Source organism: Balearica regulorum, chromosome 2, assembly GCF_011004875.1.
Source record: "Balearica regulorum gibbericeps isolate bBalReg1 chromosome 2, bBalReg1.pri, whole genome shotgun sequence".
Lineage (NCBI taxonomy): Eukaryota > Metazoa > Chordata > Aves > Gruiformes > Gruidae > Balearica > Balearica regulorum.
Window position 1 is genome coordinate 132909433 of NC_046185.1, and position 18995 is coordinate 132928427.

Below are 18995 nucleotides of genomic sequence, written 5' to 3' on the forward strand. Positions count from 1 at the left end.
AACAAGCACCCTGACTCTATGGTCTGTGCAGAAAAGTAAATAGATCTCTATTACTCTTTCCTGAACCACAGTCTGTAATATACAGTTTTGACTCATTTTTAACTGCAAGTAATCTCTTGCTTAGCTTGTGAGTATTCAGCACTGGAAGTGTATTTGCAAGACAAAAAGATATGGCCTCAAAAGGAGGTCTAGGTGTGGTGATTTAAAACTGAAGTACTTAGAATTTGTTTCTGATTCCACATGATGGAGATTGAAGTAGAGTTCTTCTGAGAAGGACTGTTATGTGAAATGTCACCTTTTTTTTTCTTTCTTTCTTTCAAAACATTTTAAAACTAGCTTCCTCAGTGTAGAAGATGCTTCAAGAGACTTTCCTTCCAAATATTTTTTCCATGTTTAGTGAACAAAGTGCTAGAGAACAGACTTTCAGGACACATGGTACAGAAACAGCACTTGCTGGCTCAGCAGGAAGATAGCTGTTGAAGACTTCCCACTTATCTTCCGTGGGTTTATTTTCCTTATTGGTTTGTATGGAAAAGATAAACAGATATGGTGTTGATGAACTTTGTAACAGAAAAGGTAGACTAAAAGCCCAGCCTGTGGAGCATGAACCTGTTGAGTGAGCAGAGAAGTGAGAAAAACATTGTGAATGTGTATTCTTAGCTTTGCTGTGAGACTTGCAAGTTGCTTTCAGGGACAGAAATGTCTGGGAAGGGAAATCTGATCTAGCTCTTCTAAAGGCAAAAGGATGTTACTGAACAGGGTTTGCTTTTCCTCACTTTTTCATGGAAATAAAAAGCAAAGTTTCACAGTTATGCTGAGACCTCTGATGTTTTAGATTCTCCAAGTGGTAGTAGTAATGGAAAATTATTTCTGGATCAGAGTTGCAATGTGAGTGCAGGTTCTCCATTGAGATATCTGTCAATGCAAGACAGGTTTGAGCCATCTCCCTCCATCTGCATATTTTGTAAGACAACTTTCAGTTTCTTGAAAAGAATTGAGACTGATTCTGGTTGTGAGTAACTGTTTATAAATCATCTCATAGTGCACGCAACTGTTTGTCCTGAGGATCTGTAGTAGCTTGCGTTGCTGCTTTGATTAAAACAGCTGAGCTGTGTGGGATAGGTTGGTTGCTTCTTTGCATCATTAGATTAAAAAGCCCAGTGTAAAAATGAATCTTGCTGAATGGTACCTGCTTATGATGCAGCTTATTCTAGAATACCAAGCATATGAAGAGGACAGGTGGGGAACTTGTGGATGTTAAGAAAGGAAAAGAAAAACACGAAACCATTGCAATTACAAATAAATTAGGATTATACAAAGCAGATATTTTTCTTAAAGCAAGATGTAAAGGGAAGATGCAGGAATGAGTTGAGCTACAACGAAAAGAATTCTAGAAGATGAATCAACAGTAAAGAGGTTTAAAATGTATTGAAATATGATCTTTCACCTCAAGCCTCCTCCAAGAATCCTAACTTAATGTAGTGCTATAAAATTAATGTATAGCTATAAAAATGCTAGCAGAATGCTAAGCATTCTCAAATTGTCTGCTACTGCCTGCTAGGTGTGGGAATCTCTGGTAGGGATCTTTGCTTTCTGTTTCGTCCTCAGTGTGCTACATCAGCACTAAGCTGTACCTTTTGCCAATTACTACTAGTCCTACTCAGCAGGAGATTGGAGAACATGTTAGTCTGTTCTCTGTAGCAGTCTTTTACATATTTGAAGATGTATGATGTTTAGGGAGGGTTAAGAAGAGAGTTTAAGTTCTTTCAATCTCTTCTCAGGACTTAGTTCTAGGCAATTGATTGTTCTAAAGTCTCTCACCTGGGAATGTACCATGAGGCTTCTCCAGAGTAGTTTCTGTAGTTTAAGATCACTTTGAGCTCTTATCTTGTCCTCTGGTATGTTTACACTCCATTTCAGCCTTGTGCTATCTTCAAATTTAATAAGCACATACCTGATGCAACACTAGATGTGGTGGTCCCTGCAAACCCTATGCACTAGTGCTCTTTAGTTTGACAGTAGGCTGGTAATGACTATTACCTGGCAGTGATCAACTTCTCACCTGTAGTTGTAGTGTTGTTGGCCCTGTTTATCTTAGGAGTCTATTGTAGGGGACAGAGTCAGAAGCCTTCTGAAGAGACACCCCCTGCCCCCAACTGTTTATTCTGTTATAATGAGAAACTGGAGAGATTTATAAATAATTACGCACATCAAACAAAGGTTGAATGTTGATTGCCTACTTATTTTAATTTCTAACTACAGGATAGAGGGTAGAGCAGCCCCTGGGGAATGCAGAGCCCCCGGGCAGCACTGCTGCCTCCTGGTCTGGGTGCTATACCCAGAGGAACATGGGGGCTGCCTTTGCTACTCTCCTGGATGGTAGTCTTTTTTCCTTTCTGCTATCTGACCTGGGCCCCGTGCTCTGAATTAACTGTTTTGCCTGAGCTGCACATATTTCCCATCGTCTAGCTGGGCTTAGCAGCAGGTAAGGCAATCTGATATGGGAAAGTGACCGCGTCTGTGGCAGACCACCCAATTTTGCACTTAAGATAACATACTGGCTTATGTTGGGATTTTAATTGCTTGGCTTAATTATAGGGGGTGATATTTACAGGTATATGTGAGGTAATAAACACCTTTTGCAGGTGTTTAAAATACAGAGTGTGGGAGTGAAGGTCCTTGGTTAAACATGCGATGAGCATATTTCTCACTTGGAATGATTTATTCATGTGAGCGTGTTGGTCACAGTGGTGCTGCTAATCATCTTACAGTTGTTGTAAACAAGGGGAAAAAAATCTAATGGGGAAAGTAATTTTCTTTGAGAATTGGACTACAGCATTTTTACTAAAAAAAACCAAACCCAACAAACCCAGAATCTTATTAAAAGTAGTTAAAAGTGATGCTTTTATCAAATGTCTGCCCCCCATTCAAGGGTTAATATACCACTGAATATGCCTCCACTGAAGATACTTTGCTGTGCTTCTATTATAGTGGTAGGCCTAGAAAAGTAGCATTGTGTTAGTTAACACAATTTTTTTTCTTTAGGAAATTTGTATTACAGTAGTTTAAGTAAGGAATAGAGAAGTTAGAGGTCAGGGTTCTGTTGTGCTAAGCGCCTAGAAGATATGGAATGTGATCTTCCAACCACAAGAACTAGGCATAATGCTATTACTCTGTTTTCAAAGAAATTAAGACTCACCAGGTCAGAGCTGGCTTGATGGACATAGTCTAAAGGCATGAAAGTCACTTTTCTTCCTTCAGGCAGCCAAGGTGGTAAGTTGAAAGAATAGAAAGTGGAAGATTTTGGGCTCATGCTGCAGGAAACATGATGTCAGGTGGTTGGTCAGGCAGCCCCTTTGACTCGTATGGCAGAGGTAGGAAGGCTGGCTGAGCAACTTTTGAAGAAGGTGCTGACATGCCACAGCTTTTTGGCCAGAATATTAATCAAGCTGGAATAACTGCTGGCATCTGTGACTATGATTAGTAAGCTGCAGCGACGTTGAGGCTTGTGTTGTGAGCTGTTGGCAAACCCTGCTGTGGAGAGGGCAGGACAAGGAGTGGAGGGAAGCAACCACTTAGATCTGAGGCAATCTGTTGTCTCAGAGTCACACAGCTTTGTGATTCAGTGAACTGGCTAGATCTCCGTGTTGGAGTGTGAACTGCTTTTGGCTGTGATGGGGTCTAATGTCAAAGCACAGAAAACCAGTGAGTTTTCAGTGTTAAACGTGGCCGTTCCAACAAAGGCGTGCAGTAGCTTTATGTCTTTGGAGACTGCATTTATGGGCCTATATCTTATTTTTCTTCTAACGTTCTATGGGAGAAATAGCGAAGTGAAGGGTTTAAAACGGGGGGGGGGGGGGGGAACCCAAACAAAAAAAAAACCCAATAAATCCAAACCGGAATGATTGTGTGACTATTTGATCAATGCAACTGTTTGATCCAAATTTCCCCCCCATCCAAATTTGTTCCATTGTCCTGTGACTGAGATGACAAAAATTCTGTTTTCATGACTAGGTTTTGATCTTCTAGGATGAAGGAAGGCACAACCTGTGATCCTTTAACTTTTCAGAAATGTTCTAATACTTAAACCAGCTGTTTTGTGTGCAAGAATTTTGGCATTTTCACCATGGGGTTGCTTGGCACTGTTAGAACAATGTGTTGCTCACAAGCCTAGAATAATATGGTTACTTGTTTACCCTGTCACTAACAGTGACTCCAAAATGTAAGAAATCTTAAGACACACAAAGCTTGCTTGGTTCAAAACACTTTTTGGGAAACCAGCCACCAAATCTTACTTTTTATTCACAATTCTAGAAAGGTGTCTGTGAAGACCTTTGTTCGAGGGCTCAGTTGCCAAAGTCTTGCACCCCTTAGCTATAATTTTTACTTAAGGAGTCACATTAATCATGGTGGAACCTCTTTATCCAGCATTGTGATGTGTCCTTTCACAGAATTTCAAAACTATTCAGGTTGGAAAGGATCTCAGGAGGTCTATAGTCCAACTTTCTGCTCAAAGCAAGGCCTGTATTGAATTCAAACCACACTGCTTCGGGTTTTGTCCGGTCTTGGAAACCTCTAGGAATGCAATTTTTGCAACCTCTCTGGGTGACCAGTTCTAAGGATTAATTATTCTATTAGGAAAATAATTATCACTTATACCTGGTGAGGACATCTGTTTTGTCAACTTAAACCTATTGTCTTTTGTCCTCCCACCCCACATCTCTGGGAAGAGCCTGGCTCTCTGTTAATGACCTCTGGGGCAGGGTGCTGCTATCCTTCCCTCAAAGCTGTCTTTTCTTTGGGCTTCACGAGCCCAGTTCCCTCAGCCTCTCCTCACTGGAGAGGTCTTCCAGCTATCTTGGTGGCTTTTCATTGAACTCATTCCAGGTCCTTGATGTTTGTCTTGTACTGGAGGTCCCAAAGCTGGATGCAGTATCTACATAATGAATGCTGAGTAAAAGGGGATAATCAATCAACAGCTTTCCTCCATCCATTGCCTGTGCTCCTGTTAATACAGCCCAGGTTGTTGTTGACCTTCTTTGCTGCCAGGACACGGACCCGGCTTATGTTCAGCTTGCTGTCCACCAGCACTCACGTGGTCTTTTCAGCAGAGCTGCTCTCCATCCAGGCAGTCCTTAGCCTCTACCAATGCGCAGGGGATTATTCCTTCCCCAGTGCAGGACTTTGTGTTTGCCCTTGTTAAATTTCATCAGGTTGCTGTTGGCCCATTCCTCTACCCTGCCTAGAGCTCTCTGGGTGCCAGTCTTGCCCTCTGACATGTTTACTGTTTCTCTCAGGTTGGTCTCATCCCCAAAATTGAGGAGGATGTGCTGCTACACCTCCTCCAGGTCACTGACAAAGATGTTAAGCAGAACAGGTCCTGGGATAAACCACTTGTTGCTGGCCTCTAGGTAGAGTGTGGCCAGGTATAGTACTGTCCTCAGAGCACAACTGTTGTTCATTATAGCTTTATTACTGGAAATTAAGCTGGACATGGAATCTCTGCAAGTCTGTCACCTGCATGCACAGGAGGCAAAACATGTCTGGAAATGGTGTTGCATCTCTACAGATAGAACTTAGGCTGCATGCCATTGCTGGCTGAATTTCCTTAAATGCAATGATAAAAGTAACCCATTATTCAAGCCACCCTTAAGTGAGACAGCCTAGAAGTGAAATAAGCAGCCCCAAGACACTGCTGCTTTCTTCATTTCACGTGTAACTGCATGATCTTGTTTCTCACTGGTTCTCTGATAGCGTAACAAAGCTATTGATGTAGCTTTTCTGTGTCTTTTGCATGTAAACTTAGTCTCTCCTAATTAATTACTCATGCTGTTTGATATCTTAAATCTTGCTCACTTTGGTTTTCCTCTGTGAAATGAGGAAGCAGTAATTCTCACTGGTGTTAGGTCTTCTGTGGAAGTGCTGGGAGTGCAGCCCAAAAGTTCCTGATGAAATTAGATGTCAGTACCTTTTTTGTTGGCCCATATGAATCTGCTGGTAAAGCTACATGTTTTTATAAATAAAAATGCCCTTCAAGTGTTGTAAAATTATTGTGGTTAAGAAGCTAGTTGCTCTTGGAGAAGTTCTGAACTAATGTCAGCTACCTGCCTTGAAAGGTGATATCACTAGCAGTGATTGTCTCTTCGGAGTTACCAGTTGTGTTGTCTGAAAAGAATTGAAGAAAATACATAAATGAGTTGTTCCTCAGGCAGTAATAGGAGAAATGTGATGAGCTCTTGTTCATGGTAGCCAAAGGAATAGAAAAATGTTAGCTTCAAGTGGCCTCAATGATTCTTTTCTTAATCCACTTACTCAGTTTCTGTATAAAGAAACCCAGCAGCACTGCATCAGAAAAAAAAGGTTATGTGTAGTCCTGTATCCCACCTTTGTTGTACCTTAGGAGGCACACAAGAATAAGGATGAGGATATAGCAATAGCTCACCAGAGCAGTCTCCTGCCTTTCAGTGTTTGCAGCCCTGTAACCCACTGGCCTAGAAATGGTGCCTTTGGATTTGAGAAATTCATCTAAAGCTTCTGTGAACATGTTCTTGAACCAATGCAAACTCCTAGCATCCATAATATTCTGCAGTGAAGAGTTGCATGGATTTAGGGCATGTTGCAGGAAGAACCATCTCATCTCATGTGCTTTGAACTTCTGCCTGCTTCCCAGCTCCTGCATTGGAGGAAACAGTGAATAGTAATAGCTCTGTCACCTTTTTTCTCTCTGCTTCCCTCATTATTTTCAGGACCTTTTAGTCATCAGCCATTTCTTTTCCAGGCTGAAGACCTGTGTGGAAGCTGTTCCCTGTCCTTTGATTATCTTTGTCGCATTCTTGGAAATTCTACTAAGTGATTTAGAGTAGAGGGACCAAATCTGCACACAATGATGTCATTTATTTTAGGTTATTTCACTTTATGAAGGTAGTTGCTGTCAGAGACCTCTGTGGATGTCTTCGGTTTTGCTCCTCTTTTAAAAATAAAAAAAAATTAAAATGCAGTGAAGCCAGTGGAAAGCTAATTAGTAGAATGGGGTTTGTTGCTTATGTCTCAAGAGATTAGCAGACTTCTTTTTTTGACAGCCATGGGAAAAATCGACATTATCAGTAGTGTAGATTCTCCTCTGGGCTTGCTGCTGGTTGCCAGGAAATGTTACATTTGAATCATATGCATACCACATGTTGACATAACTTTATGCAACTGGCTCTTGTGTGGAGGGAAGGAAACAAAATGTGCTTATTCCCAAGGGGCTGGCTGGTTCCAGCCCAGATGGTTCTATAAAGCCATGGTAGTCAGCACATCTCTCCTCACACTTGTGCTTAGGCATGTGGGATGTTTTTGTCTTGTTCACTAGACAACTAGAAAGTGGCTCTCAGGCTTCTTCTCTGATGACCAAGTCTGCCAAGACTGTTGCAAAGGCTGTAGTGCTGCCGCCACTGCTACAAGCCTCCTACTTCATCGCTAGTCATACAAGCATGCTGCTTCATTACCTCTGTGTTCCCCTTCCACAGTGACTGTTTTGGTTGCAGTCTATAACTTCACCATTCAAGACTGAGGCCCCATTTTTGTGTCTTATCCAAGTTCCTACATGCTTTCATCTAGTGCTACTGAAAAAAAACTCGAGTTATTTCTCGGATGTGTGTGGGAAAAGAAACAACAGGAGCTCAGCTGCAGAATCCCCAGCAGGAAGAGGGAGACACATGACCAAGGCAAGCAGTGAAGCCGTTGTACCAAGCGAGGGGAAAATGCCACAGGGTTATGGGAAGGCAAGAGATGCCAACACAAGCTGCACCTGCATACTGCCATTCCATCCAGCAGCTGGAGCTCACTGCAAGACTCTGGATGCTGTGGTGGGTCAGGTACTGGCTGCTGGGTTGAGGCCTTGGAAAGCGGCAGCGAGGACATGAAGAGTAGGTAGGATGTCTTTAAGGTCTAGGTGAACACGAACTGAGCTAAAAACTGCTGAGCAGGGGGAAGGGAGGTGAAATTGTGTTAACGTGTTTCCTTTAAGTTTTTGTGTTATTCTGAAGCCTGAAGCTCCCTCTGATCCTGTGTCTCAAATTGGTAGCCAAGTACATGTGGGCAGGGAAGGAGGGGAATGTAACTTGAAATAGCTCCCTTATTTTCAGACACTTTGGATTTGTGGCGATCAAAAGGGGGGATGTGATTAAAAGCCATCAAAACCACTTCCAAGCACATGCCTTTTAGTGGAGCCAATGAGCAGGATTTTTAGAATATAATGCAAACAGGAAATCACTCTGAAAACTGTAGCCCACTATTAACTTGGAGGGGGAGGGAAGATATATTAAAAGTATCTTTGCAAATAGCTGCCTTGTTATAAAGCCTGATAGGGGATTGAATGCATGTGTAAGAAATAGATCCAAATCAACATTTCTTGGGACACTTTTTATTGGCTGTTGGGTTTTTTTCCCCTCTTAGTAATAGAGTCAGGCTGTTGTTATATGAGTAGTGGATAGCTATTCATGCAGCACTTTCACTTATTTGCTCACATAGTTCCCTTACTGAACTCAGTTACCCGGTGTGAGCAGCAACCAGGAGACCAACCTCCATGGTGTACTCTGAAGTGGAGGGTTATAATGATGTGCCGGTTGCTTCTAGGTAGGTGTTCCTGGGTCCTTTGTTGCACTGGATGTATAAATAAATCTGTAGCCTTCATCTGATGTGTATAGCAGCTGTCACCCTTTTGGATGTGGTCAGAGTTGCAAATCTGCTGTCGATTTTAGTGTCCACTAGTGTCCTTGTGTAAATTCAGCAAGCTTTTGGACTGAGAAACTTTCACATGCTACCTTCTCGCGCAACTTTCCTCTTTCTGGCACGTTGTTTCACGGTACCAATTTCTCTATCCCAATCTGTAGAAATCTACAGAAACCATTCATGTGAGCTTACACTGAAGCGATGTTCGTTACATTCAAACGACAGGAGTTTTTCTTTTTGAGTATGGGACTTCTGTGGAGCTGTAGCGCTCTTGCAGGCAACGTGGCATCAGCTCATCCTAACTTTATGATTTGTGAGTATTGGTCATTGCACCCCAAATGGTTGCTGCATTAGGTTACTATTGCAAACTGGGATGACTTGTTAAACACTTGAGCGACTGTGTCTTTATAGGAAACTTTCTTGTTGCCTCTTCTTATCAGCCTCTTACTAACGTTCGGTTCAGTAATTAGTGTGTGTAGTCATCCATCAGTAGGTTTGGGTTTCCTACCCAGGAGGCATCCGTTTCTGGTGACATCCTGTCTTTTAAACATGTAGTAGAAGAAGAAACAGTACAGTGGGGGGATACCGAAGGCTCAAAGCAGCTTTGTGTCTGGGACTGCAGTGGGAGCATGGAGAGGGAATTCATGCTAGATTAGTGATTGGGACTCTTCTGACTGTGTGATCTCCAGTGAGTTGTGATGGACTACAAACACCCTTAGGAATTCTTTGTGAATGTATTTAATGCATTCATCCTTTAGGAATGTATGCAGATGGCTGTATAGCAGTTATGAACATTTCTTGGCTATGCTGTGTATACCTACTACAACCAGCCCCCAGATCTCTGAAGTCCACAACTCACTGGCTGTGAAATTCATTGTGGGATTTAGGAGGAGGGTGGAAGGACTACAAAATGTATCAGAAGAGAACCTGAACTTTTGCCAGGTCAGGAGTTGAGAGGGAAAAAAAAAAACAACCTGGTGTTGCTGCTACATGTTAGAGACAAGTGTATATGACTTCTGCTGCTTTGCTACATGACAACTTCTGGTGTAAGCCAATGTCCAGTGGTGCCTTTGGACTCTGTAAATGCACCTGCTGGTGATTTGTGTGGCTGTATGTTATGAAGGTAACTTCTGTCTTCATGAAACAGATAGGAGAGCTTTCAAAGTGGTGTCCTTACCTGACTAATGAAATATGTTAACCTGCTTCAACATGGAAGTGTGGTTTTAGTTACAAAACAGATACAAGCTATGCAATGCTTTGTTTCAGCATGTCAAACTGTGGTCTTGCAGTTTCCCTGGGTCGTGCAAGGCATTGATGTGCTCGCAACTGCCTCTTGTGCCTTGCTCTTTAAAGTCAGCAGGCAATCCTCCATCCTTTTGGGAAGTTGCTGTCTGTTGCAAAAGCAGACAGGAACAACTTACAGTAGGAATATTTGATTTTCTGATATCATGTATACCTGTACATCAACAGTTCCCATTAATTTGCCAGAACCAATGTGTTTAGTGACCACCCTTCAGTTTGATTGTTCATGTTTCTACTGTGAAGCTGCTACTAATTTCTCTACCATTTAGACAGTGCATTAATGCAGCTTCACAGAGGTGAGCCAAGCAACGCGTCATTGAGACTGTAATGTGTAAGAGATGTTAGATCCGCGGCCTCCAGTACCCTTGGACTGCACTGACTGCTCTGCATTGCTCCCAATCCTTCTGCATGATATTAGCTTCTGAGCTTTGTGGGATTAAAAGCACTGCCCTACTACACGTAACTTGTCAAATGTCTGTCTTCTGCTTGACAAAGAAGGTACAATGCTGTCTTTTCTGTATTTCTGTTGTAGCGAGACCAGCTGCTTTAGTAGTTGATGGGAGCTTCACCAATACAGAGGAGATCTTCTGGCCTTGAGGTTAGGGAAGGAGCTCATCAGGTCCGTCTGGCCATATGTGCTTTCCTGTGCTGAGGTGGTGGCAAACCTGAAAATCTGCAGCTGGCAATGCCAGGCTGCTGATGCAAAGCTGCTTGGAGCTGACCCCAGGCTTCTGCAAGGTGGGAGGTGTTGTCCTGGGCTGAGGGGCAACAGGTTTCTGGTGGTAGAGCACAGGAGTGCCTGGGATGCTCGCCTGTTGGAGATCACTGCTGTTGCTGCTCCTAAAAGCCATCCTTCAAAGTGCCCTGCACCAGGAAGGGTCGCCATGGGCTTTACCCTGTTAGTGTGGTCACAGGCATACACTTCTGCAGCTTGTGCATCTCTCCAAGTATTTTTTCAAAAGGCCTTAAAAACACTTGACACCAGTGGTGAGCACCACCGGATCAAATATATAAATGAAAAGACCATGGAGCTTTGGACTTCCAACAGCTTTTGCTCCCTTCAGAGAAGGTGGTACAGTTTGTGTGAAATGGTGGAGCAGAAGTGAAGTTATATGCTGGTTTTTATTGTATCAGTACAGAAAAACATTGCATTTGGGGAATCAGCAGATTGTGCACTGCACTGTAACTAGTGGAATGACAAATCTTTGAGCTGCAGTGGCATTTGACTCTTGCTTTTTGGATTTCTCGTTTTAGTGGAAGTAAATGCAGCCAGAAGCAATCAACAGCTGTTCCAGCAGCACTTTGACTACTTCCTAGTGTGTATGTGGTAGAAAATATGGTCTCTTACCCTTCTTACACCTAACAGAATTCAGTTGATTGGGTTTGGGACAGAGGAAATTTCCATTTTGCAAATAATAGAAAAAGTTGCCTTCAATCTGAATGGGAAACTTTCAATGAATAATGACACAGCTAGTACGTAAAACGTAAGAGTGGGCACTGCTGACTTTTCTGCCAAAGCACTGCATGTGTGTGTGGGGAAACCCCTTAAAAAATCCTGCTGACTTCTGCAGAACATTGGCTTGGTTCACTGTTGCTCCTCTGGGTCATGGCAAACATGCTTTAGTTGTAAAAGTGAAGAGTTTGAAGTTTTTGGAAGCATTGAAAAAGAAATACTTCTTGAAATATTCCTATCTTTTGTGATCTAATTGGAGCAAATAAAGGTACCAGCTTCCTCGTGAGTTTTCTCTCATTCAGGCAATGGTAAGTTTATAATCAAGTGAGGGATCATTTTAATAATAGGTTTCAGGACAATGATGCCATCACATTCAGATTGTGACTAACAAGTTAATTTATAGATACTGTATATTAGTTACGCTTTTCTTTTTGACATCTTAAACTTGGCAAAAGAAAAATGTAGATTATAAAAAGATTGAAAATTAAAGTTTGAGTTGAGTTCTGCCATCTCATACACCAGTTACTTAAACTTTAAAAAATGCTTTTAAATAGATCTTCCCAGAATGTTAGTCTGATGCCAGATGAACAGTTCAGGGGTATTTCTATAAATGAGCAAAAGAAAATTTTACCATTAGACGAATCACAAATTTTGTCTGCAAGGAAGAAAACTTAAACAATGCCACCCCTATAACAAACAAACAAATCCAACAAAACCCCCTTTTCCGCTTGTCTTTAAACCTGCTAATAAGCATTTTCATAGCATTATCTGAAACAAAATAATTGTGCTTGTCCATGAATTATTCTTTCATTTGAAGCCCCTGCCTTCCTTCCTTGCCAAGTATTTGCTATTCACCAGTTCAGTTTCTTTCTCTGAGCTGAGCAAAAAGTGAGCCAAATAAAAAGCTTCCATTAGCTTACCTGTTTTCTAACCTTTCTGGTGTTGATGGTGGTAGAAAAGCAAGTGCAGATGATGCACACAGTCCTGTTGCACACTTGACTTTGTTTTTTCAGCAGTCAATTTGGACTATGGCTTCTAGGCTTTCAAACTGACTCAAAGTATTGGGCGAGGCTTCGTACTTGAAGGCTTTGTGCCCCAAAATAAAACTCCTAGCCTGTGAGCCAAGGTTCTGTCCTTTTTGGCAGCGAGTGCTCTGTAATTCCCGCTTTGCTTTCATTTCAGCTCACTGTTGGAGGAAGCTGCTTCCTTTCCCCCTCCATTCTCTAATCACAGCAGCTACATGGTAACATCCTTAGGCTGTATTCCCTGGATGCTAGAGAGCCTCCCAGGATTTGTAGGACACCCAGCTTTTCTGGGGTTCTTGCTTCCATCAAAGACCAAGGCAGGGGTGGGGGCAGAGGGCATCTCCTGTCCTCCTCCTGTTTGCTGGGGACTAGTGTCCTGTCATGCTGGTATGGGGAAGATGTTTTGTAAGCTTGAACTAAAGAGCTTTGGATCTGTGCTTGGATTTTCTAGTTTTTTTTTGATATCCTGATGCCAAAGGTGTAGTGCTTTCCAAATCCTCTGATAGCAGAAAGCTGGAGGATACAGAGACTGCTACTGCACCGGCAGTGCTTGAAGGTGCATATAGCATGGGTGGCGGCAGTGGGGAATCTTTAACCTACTCTTTTTTGGGAGTATGGGGAAATAGTAGCTGGAACTATATAATTGTGAGTCTTTATTCCACAAAAATAAGTAATTTTTTCAGATCCCTTCGATGTCTTGTTCTACTAAGAACATGACTTAAAGTTACAGAAACACTGTAGTTGTTTGTAGGCATAAGAAACTTATGGACAATGTTGCAAACATTACTTTAAACTTAATAGGCTACTTTTTCACTAGCAACTTTGTGGATGCTTTCTATGAATTCAGTCTAAAATTCCTGCTTCTATTTTATTTTAAGGCAAATGAGAATTAAGTTTCCAAATTAAAAAAAAATAAAAAAATTTGTATAACCAGAACTGCAATGAAGTTTTATATTGTGCTGGTCAAAGCTGGTATTCTTAATACAAAAGCCTTTATATTCTCTGCTAACCCACAAGAGGAGTCTTTGTGCCTTTTGATAATTGTTAGCATGTATATCAGCTGCATACAAGATCCTAAATTATTAAGACTTGATATGTTGTGGATGTCTTGTTAATAAAGCTACAACTTATATAATACTCAGCATCCATCAACTGTTTGTGGTGCATTAAGAATGCAAAAATCTACAAAATTGATTACAGAGGAGGGAAGTGACCATAAGTAAGCTTACAGCTCCAAAATCCCTATCCATTGCTATCAAGTCATACTGTCCTATGGTTTTAAAGAAATAATAGTTGAATTTGAAGGGGTGGAATTATCAGTGCTACAAATGCTTCCTACAGAACTGATTGTGGGTTATATTGTTCTGCAAACGGCTTTCAGAATCAAATTCTAGTAGGATTTCTTGCAGTTCTGCATATTACCTGTTCAGAAGAAGCACGAGTAACACTTTCCTTATTTAGGCTTTTCAAGGTCTGCATTACCATGTCGTGTTCACAAAACTGCTTTTCTTACCCCACTGCATGTGTTGTTGCTTAACTATCCATCAGCTGGTCATAACTAATTTCTAGTGATCGATGTGTTGTGACGCTTGTGGTTCCTTTCTTGTCAAGGTATGGTGATCGCCTGAGCAGAGATAACTATCGTGGTCAAGTTTATTAACTTATCTTCTCTTTTATTTCTGCTAGCAGTTTAATTAATCTCATAGCTGCCTTTTGCATACTTTTGTGGCTTTGGCATGTATTACAATATACCTTGTGGAAGCGTTGCTTTTCATTTCCTTCTGAGAGGGATCCAGATGTAGCAATGCTGTCTAAGGAAATCCTGCCACTTGACTCTGGCCGCAGCTATAAGGGGGTCATTAGTGTGGTCTTTGCTCCTTTCTGCTGCCCCGTGCTATTGTAGCTGTTGTCTCCTCCATTGTGTATCTGTTAAGCTGTGATGGGGTGGGCTGCTTACCAGTGAGAAGAGCTTTATTCCTAGGAGCAGCAAGACAAAAAATTGGAGAGGATCTGTGGGAAACTAAACCACATAGCTTTCTTCTTTCTGTTTTTTTTGGGATATAGGATATATACAATAACTTTGGAATGGATGTGAATATTATATTTGTTTCTTACTCCTAGTGGTTACTTCATCAAAATGACCACTGAGTACTGTGAGTACATGCGCTATCACCGAAATAGAATAGACCCACAGAGATAATGCTCTGTAGGCTGCAGATATTGTGGTGCATACAGCCTGCACCGAAGTAGTGTGATCCACATTAAGTCTGTTTTGGGAATCACCAAAAAGTCATTTGAATGAGCAGGGCATTTGCTCATTAATGGGTGTCCTTCAAAAGGGTGATGAGATATTTTAGTGGAATCTGGGGTTGTGTATGTGCAAGACACCTCCCCCCCCCCCCCCCCCCCCCCAATAAGTAAAGGTACTCGTTGTTGTGGCTTTCTAGTTTGATTTAGGTGAGGAATGATTTTTTTAATATTCCTGAGGTGTGTTGTGCACTTAAAGTCTTGGCAGTGTCCCCTGTTGCTCACAAAGAGTCCACGTTTTTCAGCTCTCCATAGCTCCTTCTACAACACTTGAGGGATATCTGTGCTCCTCGTGTCGTAACCTGTGATAGTTCATTACAAAGGTCGCCCATGTCATCCTCCCCTGCAGTCTCTGGACTGTGCTGCAGTTGGGGGGGCTTGCCAGGGTGTAGAGATGTGGTTTCCATCTTCATAGAATCATAGAATGGTTTGGGTTGGAAGGGACCTTAAAGATCATCTAGTTCCAACTCTTGCAGGAGTCCTCTGGGTGGGTCTTGAGGTGTGCAACCCTCCTTGACCCGGGAAGGCTCTCTGGGTTCGGCTGAGGCTGAGATGTTCCTAGAGTGCAAATGCTGTATTTTGTGTGATCTGGATTGGGAGGCTGCCCATTTGGCTGCACCCCGGCTCCCTCCCTCCGCGACGGCCCAAAATAAACATTGCGCAAATCGTGTGTCCCTCAAACAAGCAATCAGTGAAAATTGCTGTGCTTCCACTAGGATTAAGACTAATCAAAGCGGGCAGTGATTGCAGCAGTTGGTCTTTGCTTGGAGTTTGTTCTAATGAAGTCTTTGCTACCCCATGAAGGCACGGAAAGAATATGAAATGACACAACGTACAAAAACTTTACCACTAATTGGTTCTTATGTTCTTCTGCTACACCACAATCTCTCTTGGTCTCATTTATTTTGGTGGAAAGCCCTTCTGGTAAAGAGGAAAATTTTGTGTAGGCTAAGTAAGCAGGAGACATTAAGCTTTTGCTGTGAGGTGAAAAGAAACCTCTATGGTAAATGTACTTTAAAATTGTCATCACTGAGCAAATCTTCAAACAAACAAACAAAAACCCAAAAAATCCACCAAACAACAAAAAACAAAATTAAATCAGTGGATTCCTGTGTAGCTCTAATTAGATTAAGGGAGAAAAATAGTTTGCATTGGAAATGTATAGAGTTTCATTTTATGAAGTCTAGTTTACTGTGTGAATAATTCCTTATAAATATAGCTGGTGATTTAAGAGATGACTCATTAATGGTTTAAAAGCAGTATAGTAAAAATGAAACTTGGTTGTGTGTATGAAAGCTATTTTTGTGTGGGTTTTTTTCTGAAAGTTATTTTGGGAGTTACTTTCAGTGGAATCCTTCTAACCGTTCTCTATGGCATAACCGTGATTGCCTACCTCACCAGTTTTCTCTCTGCCTTTAATGCAGTAGCAGCAAACTTGGAAATGTTGATGTCAGGAAAGTAAAGTATGGGCAAATGTACAGTTTAAAGGAAGGGCTAGAATGAAGCTGATCTTAAAATTATGGTATCTTTTATTATTTGTTGCAGTACTAGATCATATCCTGTTACTGTATTGAAGCAATGATTAAAAGCTAGTATAATTCTAACTTCTTGTACATCATTTCAGTGAGTGAGGTTGTTGGCTTGCCTGAGTTAACACATATAGTTTTCCTTCCCTTTATATTCCAGTGATCCTTGGCCGAACAATTCCACTATATGCAGGAAGATTCTTCTCCTTTGAACATTGGTAGTAATCTTAAGAAAAAGTTCAGCTATCATTAAGCTTGAGACGAGTTAAAGCTTTGCATCTCTTCTTTGCTGTAATACCAGTTCTTCAGTGAGACTTCTTTTTATGATTAGTTATATAAATCACTCTGTTTTATTTGGCACTTTACTGAGAGCATTTGACTTAAAAGCAGTATGCATGTCTTCTAAAATTTGCATCAATATAAGAACTAAGTTATACTGATAAAAACTAATGTATTTAAATTCCAGAGAAGTGTCACTACCTGTCCATTCTTCTCTGAAGGCTTGTCTGTGCATGGAGTTGCAGGAAAAACAATTAATGGCGGCTGGGTTCTGCACTCAAGCAATGTGTCTCTTAAGAATACTGTTGCCTTCACATCTTCCAATTAGCATAACTTAATTCTAAAGATAGGCGTTTAGGCTGGGCTTAAAGTAACGGGAACTCCAAATTCAGTGACTCGTGGGAGGTTCTAAACCCGTCTGCTTTTCTCAGCCTTGCCTCTTCATGTGTGTATAATCAGGTCTCGAAATCCATAGTGCTTTTCCATTATCTAAAAAATGTAAATGGTTTTGGGTAAAACTTCTGTCAGACCCTCTGCTCATCTGAAAAAAATCAACCACATTTTCAGAATACTTCCAATGAAGATTTAGGGTATTAACCAAAGTTTTAAAATGAAACACTTGCCTTGTATAACACTGTGTAATATTTTACTGATGTTAGATTAGAAACACTGAGCCATGATTTATAAGCAAACTATTGACTTGTTGGACATTTGATCTGTTTGACACAGTTTTAACAGATGCCACTAAAAAGTTGGTGCATTTTGTCCTTTTAAATCAATACTTGTTTTCTTTTTCTAGGCAAATTAATTCAGAAATAAGAATTTGCTTTTTGAATTACTTGATAGTTTGAGACAAAATGGAAAAATAACAACTGTGAGCATGACCATGATTCTTCCAACTTTATGCAACTGTATACCTATTTCCCCTTAGTTTTTGTACTTTCCCACTGCCTTTCCCCTTTGCTGCTGTTGCTTCTCTTCCCTGAATCTCACCTGTTCTCCCTGGTCCCCTTCCCAGTGGAGCGCAGCACTGACCAGCTTTGCTCCCATGTGCAAACCCCCCTCTTGAGGGGGTCCCCAGGGGCAGAGCCGGAGGGCCAGCGGCACTGGCAGGCTTTGCTGCTGGCAGGGGGGGAGCTGCGAGGTTGGAAGGGAGGGTTAAAGGTGGCCCCAGGGTGAGACAATTTGTGCTTTGCATGATGGGGAGGGGTGGGAGGAGAAGGGCAAAGGTAACCACATGCAACGCTGGAGATTGAGGTTTTTAGGTCAACATGCAGCAACACAATTAGTAGCTGCTTGGGTGCAGAGGGTGGATTACCTGTGCCCCTCACCCCTGGGTTGCAAGTTTTAGCTGGGTGGGGTTTTTTCAGCAGCAATATATCCGGAATCTTAAGAGTTGGACTTTCCAAACTGCAGCCTCATGGGTGTTCATAAAGCAGCCGTGCTGGGCGAGTTGGTTAAACAGTAACCTATGATTTGTACAGATTACTTGAGTAATGGCACAGGAGTACAGCTACATTTGGGTGTCTCTGGAGGGAAGCTGCAGTATGGGGTTTAGGCCTATGTCCCACTTTGTGTAAACAGGCACAGAAAAATCTTGTAACTGTTTTTTTTGTTTGTTTCATTCTTCCAGTAGCATGTTCTCTGTAACGCGTTCTCTACAGGCAGGTGTTGAAACTGAGATGTTGTTAGGCAAACATCTGTTCCTATGGAAAATTAATGGAATTTATGTTGCTTAGCAGCTTGTTTACTAATGCAGCCAAAAAGGAAATGTAACTATCTCCCCCACCCCCAGTTTTGCTTGCTTGCTAGCAATAGTAATTGTACACGCTGGTTCCTGCGCTCTCCCTATTTACTGTCCTAAGAGCAGCACACTATGCAGGTAAGTCACAGCAGACAAGGCCTTACAAAGCTGTTAAAGCAACACAGTTGTTCTGGTAACCCTTTAGAGACATGTCTGTCTACATCTTGTGCTGTCCACTCCTGCCTTCCAACCTGTTTGCTGGTTGACGTTGTCTTCTCTCCTGATCTTTGTATGTATAGCCCTGGATGTAGTTGTCACAGGTACCTGCTGTTGAAGTATCTATAGTGTGGGGACCGTGCTGATCAGCACACAGCACTTAAATGACTTGTTATCTAGTAGAGTTTAAAAAGAAAAAAAACCTATATAGATATTCTTGAAAGTCCTGTGTAAAGTTTCCTAAAACAAAACTTAAGGTAATAACTCAAACTATTGAAAACAGATGATGAAATCCGTGTAGTTGTGAAGACTTTCTACACAAGTAGAAAATTCAAGTAAACTGATTATTTAGGGCTTTTTTTTAATTTCAAAATTCTCTCTTCTGCCTTCAGTCCTCATAACAGCTTTACAACTTCTTCCTTTAGGGCTCT

General features: G+C 41.6%; 1 protein-coding gene across 4 annotated transcripts in view; it reads left to right on the forward strand.

Moving 5' to 3' along the window:
- The window catches only part of IGF2BP3 (insulin like growth factor 2 mRNA binding protein 3), a 119429-nt gene that overhangs the window by 30783 nt on the left and 69651 nt on the right, over window positions 1-18995 (forward strand). The window contains exon 1 of one of the 4 annotated variants that reach the window (XM_075746005.1): window positions 11610-11775. The exons of the other annotated variants lie outside the window; for them this stretch is intronic. Coding sequence (XP_075602120.1) covers window positions 11773-11775 — 3 coding nt within the window. The 5' untranslated portion in view covers window positions 11610-11772. Of the gene's footprint in view, window positions 1-11609; window positions 11776-18995 lie in introns of those variants that run through there. 4 annotated transcript variants of the gene reach the window in all.